Source organism: Achroia grisella, unplaced genomic scaffold (genome assembly GCF_030625045.1).
Source record: "Achroia grisella isolate CSIRO2021 unplaced genomic scaffold, CSIRO_AGI_Agris_v1 utg157, whole genome shotgun sequence".
Classification (NCBI taxonomy): domain Eukaryota; kingdom Metazoa; phylum Arthropoda; class Insecta; order Lepidoptera; family Pyralidae; genus Achroia; species Achroia grisella.
In genome coordinates this window covers 2,351,112-2,373,096 of record NW_026712653.1, presented here as the reverse complement: position 1 = coordinate 2,373,096, position 21,985 = coordinate 2,351,112, and the positions used below count along the sequence as shown (strand labels likewise).

Genomic DNA, 21,985 nt, shown 5'->3' with positions numbered 1-21,985 from the left:
ACCAATTATTGCCACGGGGATAACTCCTTTATACATTTTATGTACACAATAGTATGTAATAAACTTTGACTTGATAATAAAACGATAAGTTTACCGTTAGTACGATATATAAAAATACAAATATATATTGTTTTAATATTGACCGAATATTTATACCGCCAAGGTCATCATATGAATTCATATACACAAATAAAAAATTGCCAAGAGAAACTTGTTTTGCGTTAAACGGAGTTCCGAAATATGTATTATCAATATAAACATACAAACAACTACATGTTTACTAACTTTGTAATAAAAACTTTATGGTATGTTTTAGTTTGTAAGATTTAACATTTTATAAAAGTACCTCGAGTTCGTTGCTTTTCATGGAATATGGCTGCAGTTGCAATTGTGCCAAAAAAAAAACTTCAATTATAGAAAACTCCGCGAGTTAAAAATATCTACCAATACCAAAATTGTTTTGTATTATCAGATATTTCTTAGAACCTCATCTTTCTGACTATATATACAGTACGTAATTTATCCATACTAAGTATACTTCTCGAATAGTGGCTTGTCAAATGTATAAAACAAAGTCGCTGTCTGTCCCTATGTATGCTTAAATCTTTAAAACTACGCAACGGATTTTGGAACGGTTTTTTTAATAGATAGAGTGATCCTAGAGGAAGGTTTATATATATAATATAATACATGTACACCCGGGCGAGTAGCTGGTTTAAAATAAATAAATACTCCATCTAAAAGAAGTGAAGATATAAAAATTCGAGTATGAAACTAGAGACAATTGTTTTGTCTAAATCCATGTGAAGGGTGGTGGTCAGGTAACCAACTTCATCGAATGTGGACTCGCTATCTTGACCCACATATCGCGACCGCGGCCCGACTGGGGCCGCTGTCTCTAATCTAGCGGAAGACCTTAATTGCTACTTAATTGATTTTACTGTGTAAACTAAGTCCATTGCTATTGAAGTCAAGTCCTATATCCAGCTGACTTTAAACGATTTGCAGACAATAATACAGTAAAGCACACAAAGCACTAACTGTCTACAGGATTAATATATACATTTGACAGCCTCTGTGGTCTAGCGGTTTAGCACACCGCGTTACTTCCGATGGTCGCGAGTTCGATTCCTCGCACGGTGCAAACATTTGTATGATTGTTTGTATTGGTCGGTCTGGGTGTTTTCTATGTATATTATGTATGTATATACAAAAAAAAAAATCTAAGTTGTCCCATATCAGAAACTACTTACCGAGACTAGATGGCACTGTGTTAATTGTCAGTTATATTTATTAATTCATATATACAAAGTCTAAACTTTTTATTCAGAAACACTACCACGATGACCAATAGGACATCACATCGCATCGCATGCTTAATGATCACAACGGATTTGTTAGTAATCTAGACTAATAATTCTATTTCTAGCAAATAACATTTCAGGTTGACCTACATACGTAGTTTCCTCTGGAAACCATCGTGATAAATTATTGGTGGTCTTGATACTATAGGCTAACTGACCTGACCTTACACTCATCTTATTATCCTTCACTGGTAACTCTCGCCAGCGTTTACCGTTAGCGCAGGCGAGGGAATCGCAGTCGAAGTACATATTTAGGTGACAACTTTGGTTTGTCGAGATAAAAAATAGCCTATACCAAAATGCAACATTTACGCCAAATTGACGCGGATTCAGCTAATGTAGTTTGGTTTAAAAAGCATCGCTGATAGTGTACTTTATCAATTACACTCAGCACATTTACCGCAAAAATACAATATTACATATAAAGTCACCTTAAATTAAAAGGTTACTTTTATGGCGTCAGTTGAGATGTGAAAACAACATAACACTGCACGGGTGGATGGTACGGGTTAGTCAATGCTAAAAAACTTGAAATTCAACAATCGTGGACCAATAAAACATCGGCAATACCGTTTCCTCTGAGACGTTCTCATCAAAACAGAACCTTGACCCAGAATGTATTTCGTAATAAAACATGAGGAAAAGGATAAAGTACATGTATGTTTCACTGCGAGGGCTGGAAGCAAATGATGTCAGCGCAACGATTATTTTCGATTATTTTTACATTCGCGTCAGTTACATAAACAAAATATTCTCGCTTGCATTACGACCTCATACATATTATAGAATTGTTTATGTGCAAGTTGTGTTCGATCAAGGCCGGCGGCGAGAAAGAAATGCCAGCAGTAATAATAAAATATAGATTTAGAAAGTGGAATGTACAAGTCTGTAACTTAACTGGGTTAATTAAACTTTGTTTACTGAGTACATTGTCTAAGAATGTAGGCGAAGGACGCAGGGTTCGTCCTAGACTCCAAGGGCAGTCCTCGACCAATATTTGAGGATGCAAAATGGAATTCAGTAAAACGAACCATACTGTCGATGTTATTATATAAAACGTAAATATTACTAAATCGTAGTTAGTAATAAAATTGTATAATTTATATTTATATACTGTTGAAATAAAACATTAAGTACATACATAAACATTAATTAAATAATCGTTCGTTAGGCGGCAATTTGCCGAGTTTGCAATTAAACGGTTCAGTGTAGGTAATTATTCGCTAATAATAATTCCTAACAAATATATTAATTGCCTACTCGTTATCTAAATGATAAGTACAATAGAGTTTTTTCTACAGAATCGGGCTTTGATAACAAACAAACATACTGTAAATTGCTCATGAAAATTATTACAAGCACGCATACAACACATGGTTTTTTTCTTGTAATTTTTTATTTAATTATATTATAGTCTTATGCTTATTTTAAACTAAACATATTATACATAGCTTCCTTAAATATTTCTGTTTTAGACTATATTTTAATAATATTAACGACGACTTGTGTTAAAATAGTTACTGTTTCGTTTCGCGCATAAAATACATTTTTATTAGGATATCCGGATATACAACAAATTACCGATCCCTTTAAAGGAATTGCCATCGACACAATTTAAAATACAATTATTTAATTTATTAGTTGACAAATGTTATTACACAGTTAATGATTATATAAACGATGTTAACTAATTATTAGAAAACATAATATATTGACAATTCGAACTTGACATAACTTTAACATTCCTAATGAATATATAACAGTTTTATAAAAATTATTTTATTACTTTCATAATAATAATAAATGTATAAGATGTAATTTAATTGAATTGTGTAAAGAATAATAATAGATTAATTCAAATATGTATTTGCATGTCTGTAAAGACTAAAAGTGATATCTATATAACATAAATAACCATACCATCTATTATATACTACTTTTATAACAAATAAATTTCATTTCATTTCATATTAGCCATACATATGAACTATCAAATAAACAAAATTATTTGTACATGTAAAAACGTGTATTAAATTATGTCAGTTGCTTTGTATAATCAATATCACCGTACGAGCTCTGCTTGGTCTGCTTAGTGTCATCAAGTAGATGGAGTTGCATGTTTATATTTAGGTCTAATCTATTTATGTATTATTCAATTTACGATAACAAACAAGAATACGTCGATATAGTATATTTCCATTGCTACGCAATAATTCTTTTTATTAATAATTTGCTTTGTTTATAATTTCAAGGATTTTATCTAGCACCATACTATCGTCACCGCCACTTACAAGCGGCCCTATTGGCCAATACACGATAAAAACAGTAAGCTAGTCTGTACATAAACAATCGAAGAGGTAGTGATAACGTTACCGCAAATATTACCGCTATCAGAGGCGGCGATAGCGCGATATTCACAGCCCGTGCATATTATTATGATCTTGTCGACAGCTGAATTATATCCGACATACAAATCAAGGTAGCTCTATGTTATAGATCTACTAGCTACACGCCCCGGCCTCGTACGGGTGTACATGTATTATTATATATAAACCTTCCTCGTGAATCACTCTATCTATTAAAACAAACCGCTTCAAAATCCGTTGTGTTGCTGTAAAGATTTAAGCATACATAGGGACGGACAGACAACAACAGCGATTATGTTTTACACCATGTAATGATAATAATAATGATTAGAAACACTTATGACAAGTGAATTCTGCCGCCAGTACAGATTATAATATCAGTGAAGATGTAACTAAAAGATTGTTACATAATAAATCTAAATTCATTATTGGATAATATAAAAACATGTTTAATCTTTACTAATATGAAATGCGAAAGTAACTGTGTCTGCTTATCGTGCTTTCACGCTAAAGCTACAAAACCGATTTAAAATAAATTTGGTATTCAGATAGTCTAGGCCCTGAGAAAGGACCTAGGCTACTTTTTAACGCTTTTTAAGGGATTGTATGTTGAAAGAGGTTAATTATGAAAGTTTGTATGTAGGTAAGTATCGTCATTTTGAAGAGAGAAGCTTGAAACTTATTTTTAAGATTGTTTATTAAATGTAAATAAATAACACATTCAAAATGTGTAAAAAAAAATTATAAAATTTCATCCCCTGTTTTATTTTACCCTCCTAGGTAAATCAAAACAGGGGATGAAAGCTTGTATACAAATTCGTAATTTTCAAAGTCTTAATAAGTCGTAAGTCTTTGATGAACGATGAAAGTTTTTGTACTTTCATTTTGGGTTACTTTATTAAATATTTTATGCTATCCAAAGTATTATAAGTGAATACAATAAACAAAGACAAATCCATGGCGCTTTATCAACAAGCTAAATAATTACATACAAATTGGCATAATATCATTCATTAAGTCTAATATAAATAAACAATTAAATCAAACATTACTTGGAACAGACCAGTTCCCACTAGCACTAAACCTGATACAAAATATATATAATTATCTGATGTGTTTAATCTGTGCGTATAATTATTTAAGCGCTACAATCAATGCTCTCTCTAAATGGGCAATTAATTAAATAACGCCTGTTGATATGCGAAATTATCAGGGTGAATATACCAGGTAATTTAATAGGTCAAATGACATTGTTACTTTCCAATCAAATGACTTCAAAAAGAGAAAAACTTGATTGTTCGTTTGTCTACTGGACTGGTTTTAAAACTTTCACATTGATTATCATCATGAAATTCGGCATTTGTTTGGAATAAAGTAATTACATACGCATTTTTTATCCTGATCAAATCTTTTCTCTACACAATAACATATCTGTTAGATTGAACTTTGATTGTTTGTTTGGCAAAACTCAAGAACTAAAAATTAAAACTTTCACATTATCATCATGAAATTGGGCCTACCTGTTTGGATTAAAAAATCACATACTAAATTTTTTATCCCGATCAAATCTTTCTCTACACAGTAACAAATGATTGACGGTATGAATGGTTGCAAGTAAGTGTTGTTATTATTTAAATTTAAGTAAATATGTATGACATTTGTTTTGAAGACTTATATACTGTATAATGTAGAATTTTACCCGTTTAACAAAGTTTTTTAGGTACAACCTATTATTTGTTTCATTCTTTTCATATATAATTTAAGAGCTACGCTCTTGTCGGTGGAGCTCTTGCCACTTTCAGCGATCTTCCATCATGCTCTTTAATTCTTGATATGTCACGACTCCTATTCTCTCCTTTATTTGTTTAGCTAACACAAAATGAAAATTCAATCAATTAAATCATTACAATATTCAGACGGATGACCGACCCACTGATGGCCTCAGTGGTCTAGCACATTGCTCTAATTCCGATAGTCGCTGGTTCGATTCCTCGCACGGTACAAACATTTGTATTCATCGGCCTGGGTGTTTTCTATGTATATTACATGTGTATTTACAAAAGAAAAAAGATATCTAAGTATTTGTTTCATTTGTCTAATACCCATAACATATCTAGGGATATCATTATTATAATTATTAAGAAATGATTAAAGCATGTCAATTTCGTCAGTATAGAAAGTTAATGACGATTTAACTGTTAAGCAGATTCTGTGACAATTTCTTGATAAGAGTGGCATCAGATTGGTTGAAATCACGTGCGACAACAACTGGAATCGACGGAACATGAGAACGTGTCGTTCCAAATAAACACGAATGCGTCCACATCTCTGATTATAACAAATTGTAATGTGTAAAAAAATGCAATTATTGTTTACTATTACGCCATCCAATGTTATCGAATACAGTATTAAAAAGAACATGAGGTCTCTAATTAAATTGGATTATTTTTAAAATGAGATGCAACAACCATCTGTGCAACTGTGCCTAAGATCTGGAATTTGCGCCCAAACTTTGCACTCACTCACTCAATGTTTTTCTCTTAGATTAATTCCTCAAATATGATATGACATACATATATACAGTCATCCGTTTGCTATAATACAATTGTAAAAGACAACATCTTGGTGATATTTGAACGTTTTATCACAGCGATACAGATATTTTGTGGATTTTGATGATAAATGTATACAAAACTTTTCATCCGGTCTAGCGCGATTGTTTTCACTTGAATCACTGTCATATAAAGTACATAAGTGTATAAAGGCAAGATCTTGATATTAGAGATGAACGGTTACTGTGAGTTACTCATTACAAACTCCTAGATGTCCCTCTTCAAACTCCTTAAGCCGGAATCGCGGGATCGAGTGGCAGTCCAACGTGACTCCGACAGCGATTTACCAATATCGGGGTTCCACCTCAGTCTAACCTATTTCACTCCAAAGCAGCTTGCTTCGTAATCTATGTTTCATAACACGGTGAAATTACAAGATAAGAGGCATAACATCTTGGTCTTCTGGAATGGCACCGCTTGTGGACCACGGGTGTCACATGATAACGTGATGCTCGTAGTGCTGTTCATTTGAATAGGCAATGATTACCGCTTACCATCAGGCGGGCCGTCAGGTTGTCCGTCATTGCAATTACATAAAAAAATTGCATACTCATCCTTATGCACTAACTCTATGATACTGTGTTACTATTTATTTAACATTTAATAAGTTATCACATAATTGGCCGTTAACAAACGTGATAACTATTATCTATGTGCACAAAGCACAACATTTCGTTTTCGTATCGCTTAATATCGTGGAAATTATCATTTGTCCTTGTTCCTTATTTACATGTATACGATAAAAACAAACTACTGTCAGTTGGTTGGTTAAAATGTAAACTAGATTGTTAAGAAATGGTTCAATTGAGATAGAGCTACCTATTTGTTGATACAAACTGGTATCCGCGACTACGTCTGCTATTTATAGAAACTTATCCTATATTTAATCCCTTTCAGATTATGTTTTGAGATACTTAAGTCATATTTGATTAAGACCCGTCTAGTCGTTTAATAAATAAAATATAATAAACAGATATACAGACAAACTTTTGCATTTATAGCAGGGGTATAGATACGTAATATAATTCTCCAGAGGCTTCATTATGTAACGCTGTTACAAATGGTATACTTATAAAATTCATGGTTTTGCGATTCTGTATAAATAAATTATTTAACAGTTGCCGTGTCTTTAATTTGGAGATGTTGCATTGTTAATTGTAGAGTAAATGACCTTTCACTTTCATATATCTAATATCTGTATTAAATAATATCTAAATAGTATTTACTATATATAAATTGTACCCATAATACAAGTACCACTTAGCTTCGGACTAGGAGATAAATATCTTTTATCCTGGTGGGTTTCTTAAAGAAAAACCAAGGCCACACCATGTATATGTTAATACAATTCATAAAACACACTAAAGTTTTGGAAAGCCTAGAAGGGCTCTAGGCTTTCCAAAATGACAACAGATTAATTTTGTAAAATTCGTAATTACTACATATAAAGGCAACACAAATCGAGATTATAAAGATTTGGAAGAAAGATTCAGATTAAAAAAGTATTAATATTATTCTTATTATTATTATTTAACATGTAAATTAATTAAAACTGTTATCCTTGTTTTGGGAAGGAACTGACTCCTGATAAACATTTCACGCTAGTTTGGGAGTCAGGACTTAACAGGTTTAAATAAATAAATAAAAATTATATTATTATTAAATTATCTGAATCATTATCAACGCTAGGTTCTATTCTTTTCATAGTTAAATGAAACATTAGGAGTTTCTTAGAATGCATAACATTGCGCACGAGTCACCTATGATAATTCTTAATAAAGAACTTGTGTCAGCGAAATGATATAAGAACTAAAGTGATCTTATATAGAATTCTCGTGTCACAATGTTAGTTACCATACTCCTCTGAAATGACTTGACCGATTCTTATGAAGTTTTATATGCATATTCAGTAGGTCTGAGAATCGGCTACTATAAATTACTATTTAGAAGTGTCTGCAAAACAGTCAAATGGAACTTTATGATGTTCACACAAGGATATCATTTACACTGCCACATATGATTGAATTTAAAAAAAAAATCTTTGTAAATTACGTGATTATTCACATGAAATATACACAAATCGGACGACCGTTCTCAAATTACTTCTCATACATGCGGCAATTGAATTCCGCTGGTTTTATATCCTATTAAGCTTTGTATCTTAAAGATTGGAAATTGAAAAGGTCAGGTAATTTCGACAGAACGTAATTACTTTCATTTTTTCTTACGAAACATCGGGAGCTATTGTGTCAGAACAGGTAAAAATTTGATTTTGAGAGAGATTTATTCTCTCTCCGACAATGCTACCGTTAAAGATATTCTATGTACATATTTACTCAAGTGTTTGTGTGTACATCTGGATTGAACAATATACGGAAATCAATTTTTATAAATAATTTATTTATATAGGTCATTTTAGTCATTTATGAACGTCAAGTTTTTTGTAATAATATTCTTTTCCTACCGTCCAGTTCAGTATATAGATTCAATTGAGAAGAACTGGCAAAGAACTCAACAGAATTTCATAATAAAACATTACCTAAAACAAAACAATGCTACTTGTATAAAAATTTGTTGCGTGGTGAAAAACAAAGTGGAGTTATATTCATGGGCTATGTAATAGGAGTCATTATAAAAAAGTATTATATAAACAAATATAAGTGCTATTTACATTGTGCTGAAAGCGTGCCACAATATTAACTAAATAAGTATAAAAAATACAGAGTAAGACGGAGGGTTGCTCTACTTTCGACTGCTTCTGTGAGTTATACAACTAAATTATTATCTTTGTATAGTTGACTCAATATAGTAGTTCACATTGGTGAATACGTTCTTATCGACATATTAACCTTTTAAGTGGGGGTTTTGATTATTCCTTTTACAAACAATATAATGTCGAGTTGTTCTCATATTAATCTTTGTACAGTTTACTCAATATACTAATTGATAGTGGTGAATATATTATTATTAAGTTTAATAAAAATATTAAAACAATTATTATTATTCTGTATACAAACAATATAATGTCGAGTTGTTCTCATATTAATCTTTGTACAGTTTACTCAATATACTAATTGATAGTGGTGAATACATTGTTATCAACGCATTAACCTTTAATTAGGAACTAATATTTTTGAAAGTTTATACTCTTAAAAATATGAGTTCCTAAAACTTAGGTTGATGGTTTTGTATGCTTTCTACAAACGTTATATTATCGAGTTGTTTTCATGTTAATCTCTGTACAGTTGACTCGGTATATTAGTTGACGTTGAGTTGTTTTATTAGGAACTAATATTTTGAAAATTTATACTTTCAAAAATATGTTCCTTAACAACGAAGTCGGAATATTGTTTATTATTTTTACAAACGATATGTTGTCGAGTTGTGCTCATGTTTATATTATTCCGAGTACGTTCCAAATATGGAGAATAAAATATAATGATGTATACGTTATTGTTATGTTTATAACAATCATCTGGATGTCGTCATGACTCACGACGAGGCTCAGTAACACAGTTTTCAGTATTACGGACGTCACACTATACTTAACAAGTACGTAACATTAAATAGTAAGAGTATCAACACTGAATATTGACTATCGATTTCACTTTTAACGAACTAAATATATTTATGTTCGTTTCCCTTTTCACTTGCTTATTTCATCTAACAGCACGTTTTAATTGTAAACTAACTTTTAACCGCGACTCCGTCCGTATGACCGAGATAACTTGATATGATATGAAATATCTTTAGAAAGATTAGAAATGTATAGTATGTAGTTAGTATACATACTTCCGCTGTTCTATTTAATTAATTGTTATAAAATTTAACGCATATGCTAAATTTCATAACAATTAGTTGAGCCGTTACGGTATACGTAATGTAATAAACAAACCCAGTTTCATAATTATAGTATTACTAAAACCAAGAATTTGTAATATTATAGGCACATATAATTTGATGACCTATAAAATTATTAAAACTAGTATAATGCATATTGTTGAAAATTATAAAATACCAAACCAAAACATCTTTGATGAACTGTAAACACTGTGTTGAAAAGAATAGATACCTATTTAGATAAGAGAAACATTTTTTCATGCCTCCCGAGCCGTATGAGCCCGACTAAGGACTCATAACAGAAAGGAAATGAGCACATTCAGTGCAAAATTGAAGTCGTGCTCTGTATGCATAGAGGGCGATAAGGGCGGAGGCCGCGGGTAGTGAGATACCATGAATAACTTAGCGACGAATTTCGACAGTCAATGGACAATATCGTCAGAGCTGAATATGAGCGACGCAAATTTAAAATAGCCATTTCCATTCCACTAATCGAGGTCGTCATCCAACATTCTAGATGCCGATAGTACATGAGACAAAGACGCGTGAGCAGCTAGTTAATCGCGGCACACAATTGGGGTCTGTGCGGAGGCCCGCTTATGGGAAAGTTACAAACATTACAACCATTCATAAACGGTTGAATGAGCGCAAGACGCCTGCGCAGCCGGCGGGCGGCGAGCGCGCGCGCCGACCCCGCGACATCTGCGGTGTCGCCGGCCAACCTCGCAAACGAGGGTCAAAGAAAATTTGTTAAACATCAATAAACACTTGTATTGATCAGTACCCGCCTACCAGTATAAACTGCGCTTTTTATACTCGGTCGAGAGCCGTGATCCAAATTTGACGTAGTAGGTACTACATAACATTTAGTAGACGTAAACGCACCTACTCGTCAGTGCGACCACAGCGGCGGGTGTAATGAACCCGCGCAGTGACAACCTAGTAGCACTCGATGCGTCACCACGGGCGGTGCGATTGAAAAATTCCATACGACAAAAGCCGCGATGTCCGCAAAAGACGCATAAATAATTAGACAATAAACAGGCAGGGCAAGAAATCGGTAATTTGTATCGCGTCGAGATAGGCGGAGCGCAGAGGGAGACGGGTGCAAGCAGGCGCGCGCCGCCGCGGCGCGGAGATGTGGCAACGCGTCAGGTGGAAGTGGCGCCGTGCTGCTCTCGGTCTCGCCGAGGACGACCGACCGTCCCCGGCACCCCGCACCGCACACCCGCTAATCCTCACCCGAACACAATCTGATAAAATTCGCGCCAGCTATGAACATTACGCAAAGCGGTTCTACAACACATACAACACCGTGATAATGAATGACCCCGACTGATTCTTCCATCCTCATGATTCTACAAACTCTACCTGTTATTATACTCTTCACATTTACATAAAATCGAGCACAACCAGTTAAAACTGTAGCAAGAAAGTTATTTCCTCGACCTGGCGAAACTAGTCTTGCGAACGCATTACGGTTTGCGTTATGGCCAGGTGAATTCAAAATGACCTCTATGGGCCGGTGGCTTCTTGTGGCCTCGCTCACCGAAAGCGTTGACATTTTGTGGGTTAGCAACGCAACATGACTCTGTACTGTGACGAAAACGATGCCAGGATGACTAACGGGCGGGCGTCATTACCAGCCTAAACATAAATTGTCCTACACAAAAACTTTAACGCAATAGATCGATTCAATTGTTATATAGCAATAAGGTGAATTTTGTATCAGCGTCCAGTAGAGAATCTAGACTGTCGACTTGGACATCATGGACTCATTATTTAGGAATTCCTAAACATAACAGATGACATATCTCGACAATAGTATTTGCTATTGGGATGGCGTAAATTGTTAAGATTTCGAGAAAGAAAAGTAGGTACCACTTCTTTCATCAATGTAAAAGTCACTTACCAAGGCGAAGAAGTTAGTGTGGCAATCCTCGAGACTAGCACCGTTTGTTTGGTGATTTTGATGCGTCATGGTAGTCCGGGACACTTCATTTTCATTTCACAACACTAAAAACAGGTTCAATTTTAAAGAAACCACTCAAAATCTTAAAATAATCACCGACATTTAGCGTAGTTTTCACCTCTCAATGGCGACTAAAGGAAAATGGCGGATTGGAAACAACAATCCCAAGCCGACAGTGCTGCGTGCAGCGGCCGTCTCTAGAACTAAGTGCAGAAATATGTGACGTTCCATTTCACTTTACCTTATGGAAACTAAAATGGAATTTAAAAATGGAGTACAGTTTGTAATATTATTTAGTTATTATAAATAAGATATCAGCCATAAATTTTAATAAAAAGGTAATTTAGTTACGTTACGATTTCCTTTTTAAAACAATTACGAAGAAATTATTACAAGTGGCTGAAAGTTCAGAGCCTGCAGTTAAATGAAATCGTCGTGTAATGACATATTAAATTTATTATGTCATTTGTCAAAAAACTCAAGAAAGTCAAATTTGATTAAAGAAACTAAAATCTTAATAAAATAATAACTAATGCTTATAAATAAATAATAAATTGTATATTTTCTTACGACTCAAGTTTTATAAATATATAATAATAATTTAAATCATTCTTTTAAAAAATGTTAAGAAACGTATTATTGCCTATTACTCGATCTAGTTTACAGGTTATTTAATTTATATTTATTATTTACAATATTACTGTATTTATAGTAGCAATGATAGACATTAATGAATATGTAATTTTGTAGATTGTACCCGCTCGTAATGTGCAAAAGAAATTACCGAAAGTTGATAAAAAAATACAGGCCGCAGCGGAGTCCCTTGCAGCGCGGGGGTAACTATTCATTACATGTTTCCAAACGATAAACATTATGGCTTATTAAAAAATATATGGCTTAACAACAGTCGATCTAATATAATTCCATACAATTAATTTCAAATACTTACTGTCTCATGTTGCAGATTCTTGCGTCCCAACAAACCCTGGGATCCACCAGTAAATATTGAAGAAACCATTCTGAAGATTTGCACAGATAATGGCTTAAAGGTAGACTCTGAATTTGAAGAGCTGGAGCAAAAGTTTGCAGTACTAAATGCATGTTACGAAGAAACTGGCTACAGTGTTCCTAACTCCCTGTTACACACTATACAATGCGTTGGTAAGTTATGTAACCAACATGTATACATACCTTTAAGTGTTGTGTGTAATTTTTTTTTAATTTTCGATAGCAAAATATCTATAAACTAGTAAGCCATAGTATTGGGAATAAATAGACATTTCTGTTATTCTCTATTAAAACTTTGAATTAACTAATAAGACAGAAAAATATTACATACATTACATAAGTATAATAATCTATACAAATAAATAAAATTGAAAAATTTTTGAACTTGAACTAATTTTATAGTAACTTGGCTATAGAAAAAAAATGTAAATTCCACATTGAAGTCATGTACACACAGCTAGAGTACAAATAAGGCAAAAGTTGTATAAGTTTTATTTGTTCTGCAAAAACTAGTAATACCATTTATTAATTAAACTCAGCATAAATAAAAAAGGTTAGCAACATATTTTCAAACAACTAATTTATGTAATATGATGTTGTCTTAAAAATATTGACTATTATACCTTCTTTTGTCTAAGTCAATGTGTTCATACCTCTCAACTTTGGTTGTATAAGGATTAATAGACTGTACCACTTTGTGACTATTGTGGGTTTACATCCTGTCTAATATAAATAACAATTATAGTTTTCACATGTAATTTATGTACAAATAAAATGTATTTCTGACTGTTGTTTAAAATACAAATCAATGCCATTTTTCAGATGACCTGAAAGAGTTTTATAAATCACCAGTGGAAATTAATACTCCATTTGAAAAATTAGTGAAAATGGATTTGCCGAAGAATCTACATATTCAAGAGAATTATGTACGCTTCCATCCTGGTGAGTGTTAAATATTCCAAAACTTTATCTACACAAGTAACAATTAATATATGATATATATTTGTAAAATTTAGCACTCTGCTAAATTTTCTGACATAGATCTACACCAAGGAAACTATGCAAAACAGCATATGAAGGCATCAAGACAAAAATATTTACTGCAACCCCAACACAAATAGGAACTTTAAAAAGCGTTGAAAAGATCTGTACAGGACAGATCTTTAGAAATTGTAACTAAGAATCAAAGAAAAAAATTAAAGAAGTTAAACAAAAAAGATAGAATATATAGATAGATAGATAGATAAAATATACTTTATTTGTAACACACAGTAAAGAAAAAGGCATGAACAATATAATAAAGGACAACATGTATTGTTACAATAAGTCAGCATTATTGCTGATAGCAATCTTTTCAAGGCAACCTTAGGGAAACGGATTGAATAATGAACAAGTAGATAATAAGCATTTAGGAGAAAACTAAAAAAAAACAAACATAATGATGAAGGAAAATAATAATAAGTATGATATGAATTAGAATTTATGTAAACAATAATAATTATATATGTATTAAACTATATACACTTACATGAACTACATACATCATTTTATTAAAAGCTGATCTATCGAAAAAGGTTAGATCAGATTTCAAACAAAATAAAACACACATTAAAATAAGTGCTTTCGTTTAAGAGCTATGATGCCACATACATTGTAACATCAAACTTCTAAGAGCCCTCTTTTTGCATTGAGGTTTAGAAAGTAATTGTATTTATTTTATTATTTCAGATAAAGACACATTGTTTAATGGAAAATCTGCCTTCCCTAAGAGTTCCACAATAGTTACAGGCTTGAAAACAAGGAAGAAGTATGAAGGATACTCCGCCAAGAGATCCTGGCCTTAATATGGTTGTCTTATTGTTTTAGTATATTCTATTGTACAGTTTTTAGTTAAATATTAAACATTCTTTGCCATTTTATGTTTTTTTTTATAATCTACATAGTAATAATCTGTTCCCATGGTAGCTAACTATAATAATAATAACCATGAACAATTCACACAACGCCATCTAATCCCAAGCTAAGCAAAGCTTCTGTTATGGGTATTAGCAGTGGGGATCAATGGCATAGTAGCCATTTTTAGTTCGAAAAACGGATTTAGATGGCGTCATTGGTATCGAATGGAATTCAACATTGTTTTGTAATCGTTTAAAACCCAAAACTATGTTTTTAAAAAGGTTTAATCTATTTTTAAAAAGGTTTAATCTATTTTTAAAAAGTCATATATAGATGTTAAAATGAAATAATGCGTTTTGAAAAGTAATTTTCATATATTTACTCATTTTGTTGTTGCCCTGTATTTGTTTACAATTTAATCATTGCTAATTGGGGCTTATTGTTTCCAAAATACTTTCATAGATGGCGCTGTTTTCATTTGTATCACCGTATTTTAAATATTTATTTTATATTTTCAAATAATAAGTACTTACTATATTATTATGATAAATTAAACATAAAAAAAGTTTAAGTAAATATAAAACAGCTAAACAAGAAAACCATATTATTCCAGTAATACTTATTTAGAAAGTGTTGCCATATTAAAAATAAATAGATTTATCGATTTTTTCGAATAATCGATAACAAGATATTACAACGCATTATTCGATGGTGCTTTTAATTAGTCTTTGCAAACAGTAAAATTTCATCATTTTGTATTATACTCTTATTTGGAACGAATTGCAATGCATAATTTTTACTCGACGACGGCAAAATAGAGAGATTTTGACAGGTATGCAAGTACTATATATTTATCTGTTCGCTCATAACTTCGAAACTTGAAGAGGGAAATATTAATTAGATTGATCTGATACAAGTGTACTCTATTATATCAACCTCCACGCGGTCACCCTGGTAATTATAGCAATTAATGACATTAGTGACATAGTTCTTCTATTAAAAAAAATAAATACCTACTTATTGTAATTTAATGAATGAGAATTGAATGTGGTATAGAGTATATAAGGTCAGCTATACCTTTATGAAACCTCAATAAACAAGTGTTATATGGTATCTAAATTACTGACATTGGTAGCTAAATGTGAGGATCCTCGAATTTTTAAAAATACTCATAAGAAACTTTACAAATACTGAATTTTGCTTTTGTAGAAGGATATTTTCAACCTTACTAAATTGTACAAGGTTTTGAAACGATAATCATTCATAATACTATGATATATTACTGATCCTAGTACCTACTATTCATGATAATTAGTTTTTTAATATCTCCATTCGAGGGTAGGTTATTCATAATTTATATTATTAGATTTCATCACAAATAAAAATATCGATTTAAAATCGTAGGTTGGTCCATATTTTTTTATTATATCGAAATGACAACGAGTACTGGCAACATAAATGAAATGTTAAAAATGTAAAATATAGGAATAAAAGAATAGGATAAACGACTTTAAGTCAAATGCTTAAAACATATTTTCACTAGCATTGGATTTTTTCTCTTTTTTCATCATTTAAGTTAAGTAGGTACTTCAACTTTTGAATTGTTCCTGTTCAGAGTTCATTGAACTTCTTATTTTTTGTTTTTTGTCAAACTCAATAATTTAAATGTGTCTAAGGACTACTACAAATATTTAGTAAACTATCGTGTCTTTGAGGATTATCTCATACCAGGTATAACTATAAGTTGTTAAAAACTTGCATATGTATGCGTGTGTATCTTTCATATTAAAATATAATAAACATAGGTACTTGGTGACCGCTTTAATGTGGTATTATTATGTTTTTATTATTGTTATGAATGTAACTTCAAAAAACTAACACTGATTTTATAATTTTTGATTGATTGAGAAAATACTGAAAATTATTAATCAAAATAAAGTACTAAACAGTAGTATTATTTTTATATTTTATTAGAACTGAATGAATATGATGTATGAATAATATGTTTATTGTGCTAATAAGGTTACAGTATAGTTACTTTCATGTAAATTCATTCATGTAAGTTCATGAAAATGTAACATGGTATATGATATTGTTTTCAGATTTTCCTGACATCAACAACTTAATACTGAACAAAGTTTAAACAAATAAGAGATGATATTCTAAATCTCCTAGTCATTCAGATGAAGATAAATAACATTTTTACTGTAAAGAACAGGAGTTCAAAAGAATAAGAAATATATATATATATATATGAACATTTTACTGTATAAAATAATAATGCAAGTAAAAATAAGAGAAAAAAGCAGAAGAAAAATCTGTAAATTATTAATCACAATGCAATTAATAATATAATTAAATAAGTAAGAAAGCAACGGACTAGTGATGAGAAGAAATTCCAAGTAATTATATTATGTGTAACTGACTGCAAATAAGTTTATGATTTAAGCTCATGATTATTATTATATTGCTTCATCAACAAATCCAGGAATATTTTGTGTACCAGGAATTAATTATGAAATGATTTAGATGAAATATTATGTCTTGATATTGATTTATTTGGAATATAATATAAAAATAACAGAAGTGTTTGAAGTTTTAGTGGTATAACAGACAAGCAGTGAAAGAAATATTATTGTAAATTATTAACAATTGTTTATTCTGTGATTAATAAATTATTTTAAAGTGTTTTATTACCTGAAATAAAAATTATGATCTTCAAGTGTTGTGTTCATGCAATGTTAGTTTCACCTCATTCGATTTAAAATGTCAGGAATTATTTACTACATAATGATTTTGTATTAGATGGTAATCATATATATTTTTTAATGCAATGTGTATAATAATTCCCATTTACATCAAAAAACTTTGTGTAAATCTATATTTCTCTGTCTATAGACTTTGGTTGTGGAGTACTAATAAGAAACAAAATCTAGAGACTGTAGTATATCAGAGCATCCCAGAACCTTGTATTTAAGTCATATAAGGACTTAGTACCTACCTAATACTTGCTACTTTTTTAATCAATTAATTAATTTGATCTCAATCATCATGATGAACAATGATGATAATGTTGAGAATACTGCCAATGATGAATTTTATGGTGGTCATAAATAAATACCACCGTCACTATCGTCAACAGTCATTATTGATCTCATCATCATCACCGTTACCCTCCTTCATCCATATTGTCAAAAGTTACTACCTACTATTATGAACTGAAATGGTAAATAAGCTGACGATCCATCCAACCACGACGCTATCCGACGTACATAATATTACGTATATATTATTAAACAGCATTACGTCATCATGTCGTGCCCGCTATATCCCGCATACGTTATCATTCCGGAGAACATAGATGTTATGTCCAAATATCCTGTAATTTCGCAGCTTAATTTCAACTGAATAACAACTTACATAAATACCAAAAAACTAGCAGTAAAGGCGTAGTTTGTAGATATCGAAGGTTCTACAAATAGGTATAACATCAAAATAAGTACCTACATGTCATTAGCACCGATGTAGTATCCCTGAAAGGACCTACATATAACAGATTGATGGTTTGCAGATATTATTTTCAGTTTTACAAATTGCCAGTTTACCGTAATTAACTACATATTGAGAAATAATTATATACTGAAAATTATATGAGGTACCCATATGCACATTAATTGATTATAGCTAAAATCTATCACTATCACATAACAATTTAAATAAAAAAAACCGTATTAAAATCGGGCTATTCGTTAAGGAGCTATTGCTCCTTAACCGATAGCCCGATTTTAGTGCAGACGCGTTACGACGTATCTTCGTCGGGAGAAAAAAAAGTAGGCATGTAAAAAAGTAACTGTAACATAGTACATAGATACATAGGTACATTAGCCGTGTCTGTAGACTGTCAGCGAACAATATTATACCTACATTGAATTTTCGATTGTACCCAATCAGGAGTTCGATACAGTTATATATCTATTATGTACGTATCTTTGCAAAACAGATGTCATGTAGACCGAATTCTCTGCCATCTATTTTCATGCTTTATTACTAATCACCCACTAGTAATCCGAACTGCTTCAGATATAGCGACATCTAGCGCCTACGGCGGCGAAATAAAATAGCCCGAAGAATAGCCCGAGTTAGGAAGGAACCATTTTCTTGTATGGGATGGGGTATCTGTATGTAATATTATATTATCTGTGGTATTAGACAACTAATAGAAATACATTTTAAATATATATTTTTTATAAGTAAATGAATAATGTGTATTATAGTGTTCACTTATTTGTTATTTATGTCTTCTTGTATGTAAGTTGTTATCGACGTAATATCGGCTCGTTAGCCATAGCTCCACGTCTTTACTCCGCGGCGCTTGCGCAGGGAAATCCCTTCCCTCTTGCGCACGGCGGTCCGTGTACGCTCGGCTCGAGACGATAGATAATAAACTGCTAGTGTTTCCACATACACTACATCTCTCTCCTTTTTAAGTTTATTTTCTTTTCAAGCATGAATCAATCCACTCTATTAGGTATTTGTTCCTTGGAGGCATGTGTGCTACGTTACACCGATGGTGGACTCATTTTGACACTATACTGCCACACATAAGCCGAATGCCTCTAGTGCGATTGGCCTTTCCAGCGTAACCAGCACCGTGATTTTTCCTCCTCTTTCGAATATAAATTACATTTATATATTAACTCCAATTTACTCTGTGTTTCACATACTTCACCTTTCTTATTTTATATTTGTTTTCATATAATCGTTATTCCACTTTGTTATTGTGTAATATTATGTAAGATTAGTATAAAGCACTTCTGAAAAAATGTTGTATGTTTATGACCAGAATATCTCTATCATAGTAGTCACTACTTTATATTTTGTAGGTTTAAGGTAAATACTTATATTTTTTTTCATTCTATCTGTCTCATGCAATGTGTTATTTACATGCAGTATTTTTCTTTATCATGTACATTTGAAAACTGATTATCTAAAACATAATCTGGAATTTCTTCAAAACTCCCCACTATTTATTATTATCATTCCATAAAATATTGATGGGTCCTGTGGTGGTATATCAGAATATTATTATTATATCAAGAGTTGCATCAACAATTGCAAACGACTTTCCACTATATTCTGTCTACACATCTGATATCAGTCCATATAGTATTAATTGGGTATAACTATAACCATTCTTCATCGTACCAAAATTATCTCTCTTATCACCTGCATTAATTCAGTGCTAAAATATTAGGAAAGGTTGTCAGACCAGTCTTTGAGCGATCGACATATACCACATATACCACATATATCACCACAGCGACTCTACGTACTCCAGCAATCGTCAATTATATTAGTTATAGAAATTATATTTTCGACCAAAATTAATGTGTGTCCTATGACTTTTGATTTATTATATTTTACTGAATCCGCTCCATTTCACTCCGATAATTAATATGCATTAAAACTGGCAATTTTTTATTACTTATATTCAACCGCAATTTAATGCAACATTCTATCAATTTACCTTTAATGAATAGGACACCATTCATCAATACACAATACAATGCTTGATGACCCCGCCAAAGACAATTTAACACAAACTGGACGTTAATACGCAATTGAATGCTTAACGACCCAGCCAACGCAATTTAATGCAACCTGTCCGCCAATACGCAATTTAATGCTTGACGGCCCAGTCCAACGCAATTTAATGCAATCTGTCCATCAGTTCGCAATTTAATGCCTGATGGCCCAGCCAACGCAATTTAATGCAATCTGTCCATCAGTTCGCAATTTAATGCCTGATGGCCCAGCCAACGCAATTTAATGCAATCTGTCCATCAGTTCGCAATTTAATGCCTGATGGCCCAGCCAACGCAATTTAATGCAACCTGTCCGTCAATACGCAATTTAATGCTTGACGGCCCAGTCTACCTTACCTCTGTAGCTCCTTTTTTAGAATATCAATGCCATTGTCACCGTCATTATAACTCCATTGAACTTCTTAATTCATCCTCTTTAAGTATTGGTTATTAGTATTATGCTCATTGTTTTTCTTCCTTTGCTAATTTCTTTAAGGTCATCCGAGCCAATAGTCAATTTATAAGCAAATCATGGACTCCTGCAAAACACCAAATTTTATAATTATAAGACAATTAAACGCCACTCTTATCCATTTAATTTTCACAATATATACATTTATGACTACTAATATTAAACATATTTCAGATTTATTTACTCCACAAGAATGTCCAGTAAATAATTCTAATCTAAAGTATAGGAATACTAATAGTATCCTCAGAACCACTTTTTTTCCAATAATGTATCGTTAGTAATTGTTACTGTCATGCATCATGATTTACATTATTATCTAGTAATAATAATAATAATTGTGCAGCCATAATATAACGCACCTCATTCACAATAATATACCTCGTATATAACGACTTCCTTGATTTAACTAATTCTTTGTAATCCCTTGGATTTTCCATAAGAATCGATGTAAAATATACCTTTACATTGCGACATTATTATTATTATTTTTTTTTACTTTGGAAAAACACCTCTTTCTAAGGAATTTTCTTAACCCAAAACCTTTATATAATGTTCCCACCAATGGTATGACTCTAACTCTACTTATCTCTTATCTCATAAAATGTGATTCATGTCAGGACATGTTTCGACGTACTTATGTTCGTAGAACAATAATTGTTGTTCGATGGAAAGTAATGTAAAGTTTTGTAAACACTGCTGCTCGTCACTATTATTAAAGATTCAAGTTGAAATAGCTTACGACAGTTTTTTTTTACCTTTTTATAACGAAGTTTAGACCAACGTACCTTCAACATAATAAATCTCAGTTCAACGAATTACTTGATATACTATATATATTTTTTTTTTCGATTTGTTTTATCGAGGTTGCAC

The 21,985-nt window shown here is 31.9% G+C and overlaps 2 protein-coding genes across 2 annotated transcripts in view; one reads left to right on the top strand and one right to left on the bottom strand.

The window, feature by feature from the left end:
* Positions 1-12,311, bottom strand: part of LOC131840995 (mediator of RNA polymerase II transcription subunit 13) — an 80,906-nt gene extending 68,595 nt beyond the window's left edge. Inside the window, exon 1 of the mRNA XM_059189222.1 lies at positions 12,095-12,311. Within this exon, the coding sequence (XP_059045205.1) occupies positions 12,095-12,163 (69 nt within the window). The 5' untranslated portion in view covers positions 12,164-12,311. The remainder of the gene's footprint in view (positions 1-12,094) is intronic.
* A 320-nt stretch (positions 12,312-12,631) lies between these two features.
* Positions 12,632-15,070, top strand: LOC131841031 (large ribosomal subunit protein mL50). The gene is made up of 5 exons (XM_059189264.1): positions 12,632-12,820; positions 12,905-12,990; positions 13,119-13,315; positions 13,985-14,104; positions 14,891-15,070. Exons 1-5 carry the CDS (start codon positions 12,776-12,778, stop codon positions 15,004-15,006), a joined length of 564 nt encoding a protein of 187 aa, XP_059045247.1. The 5' UTR covers positions 12,632-12,775; the 3' UTR covers positions 15,007-15,070.
* The last annotated feature ends 6,915 nt before the right edge of the window (positions 15,071-21,985 follow it).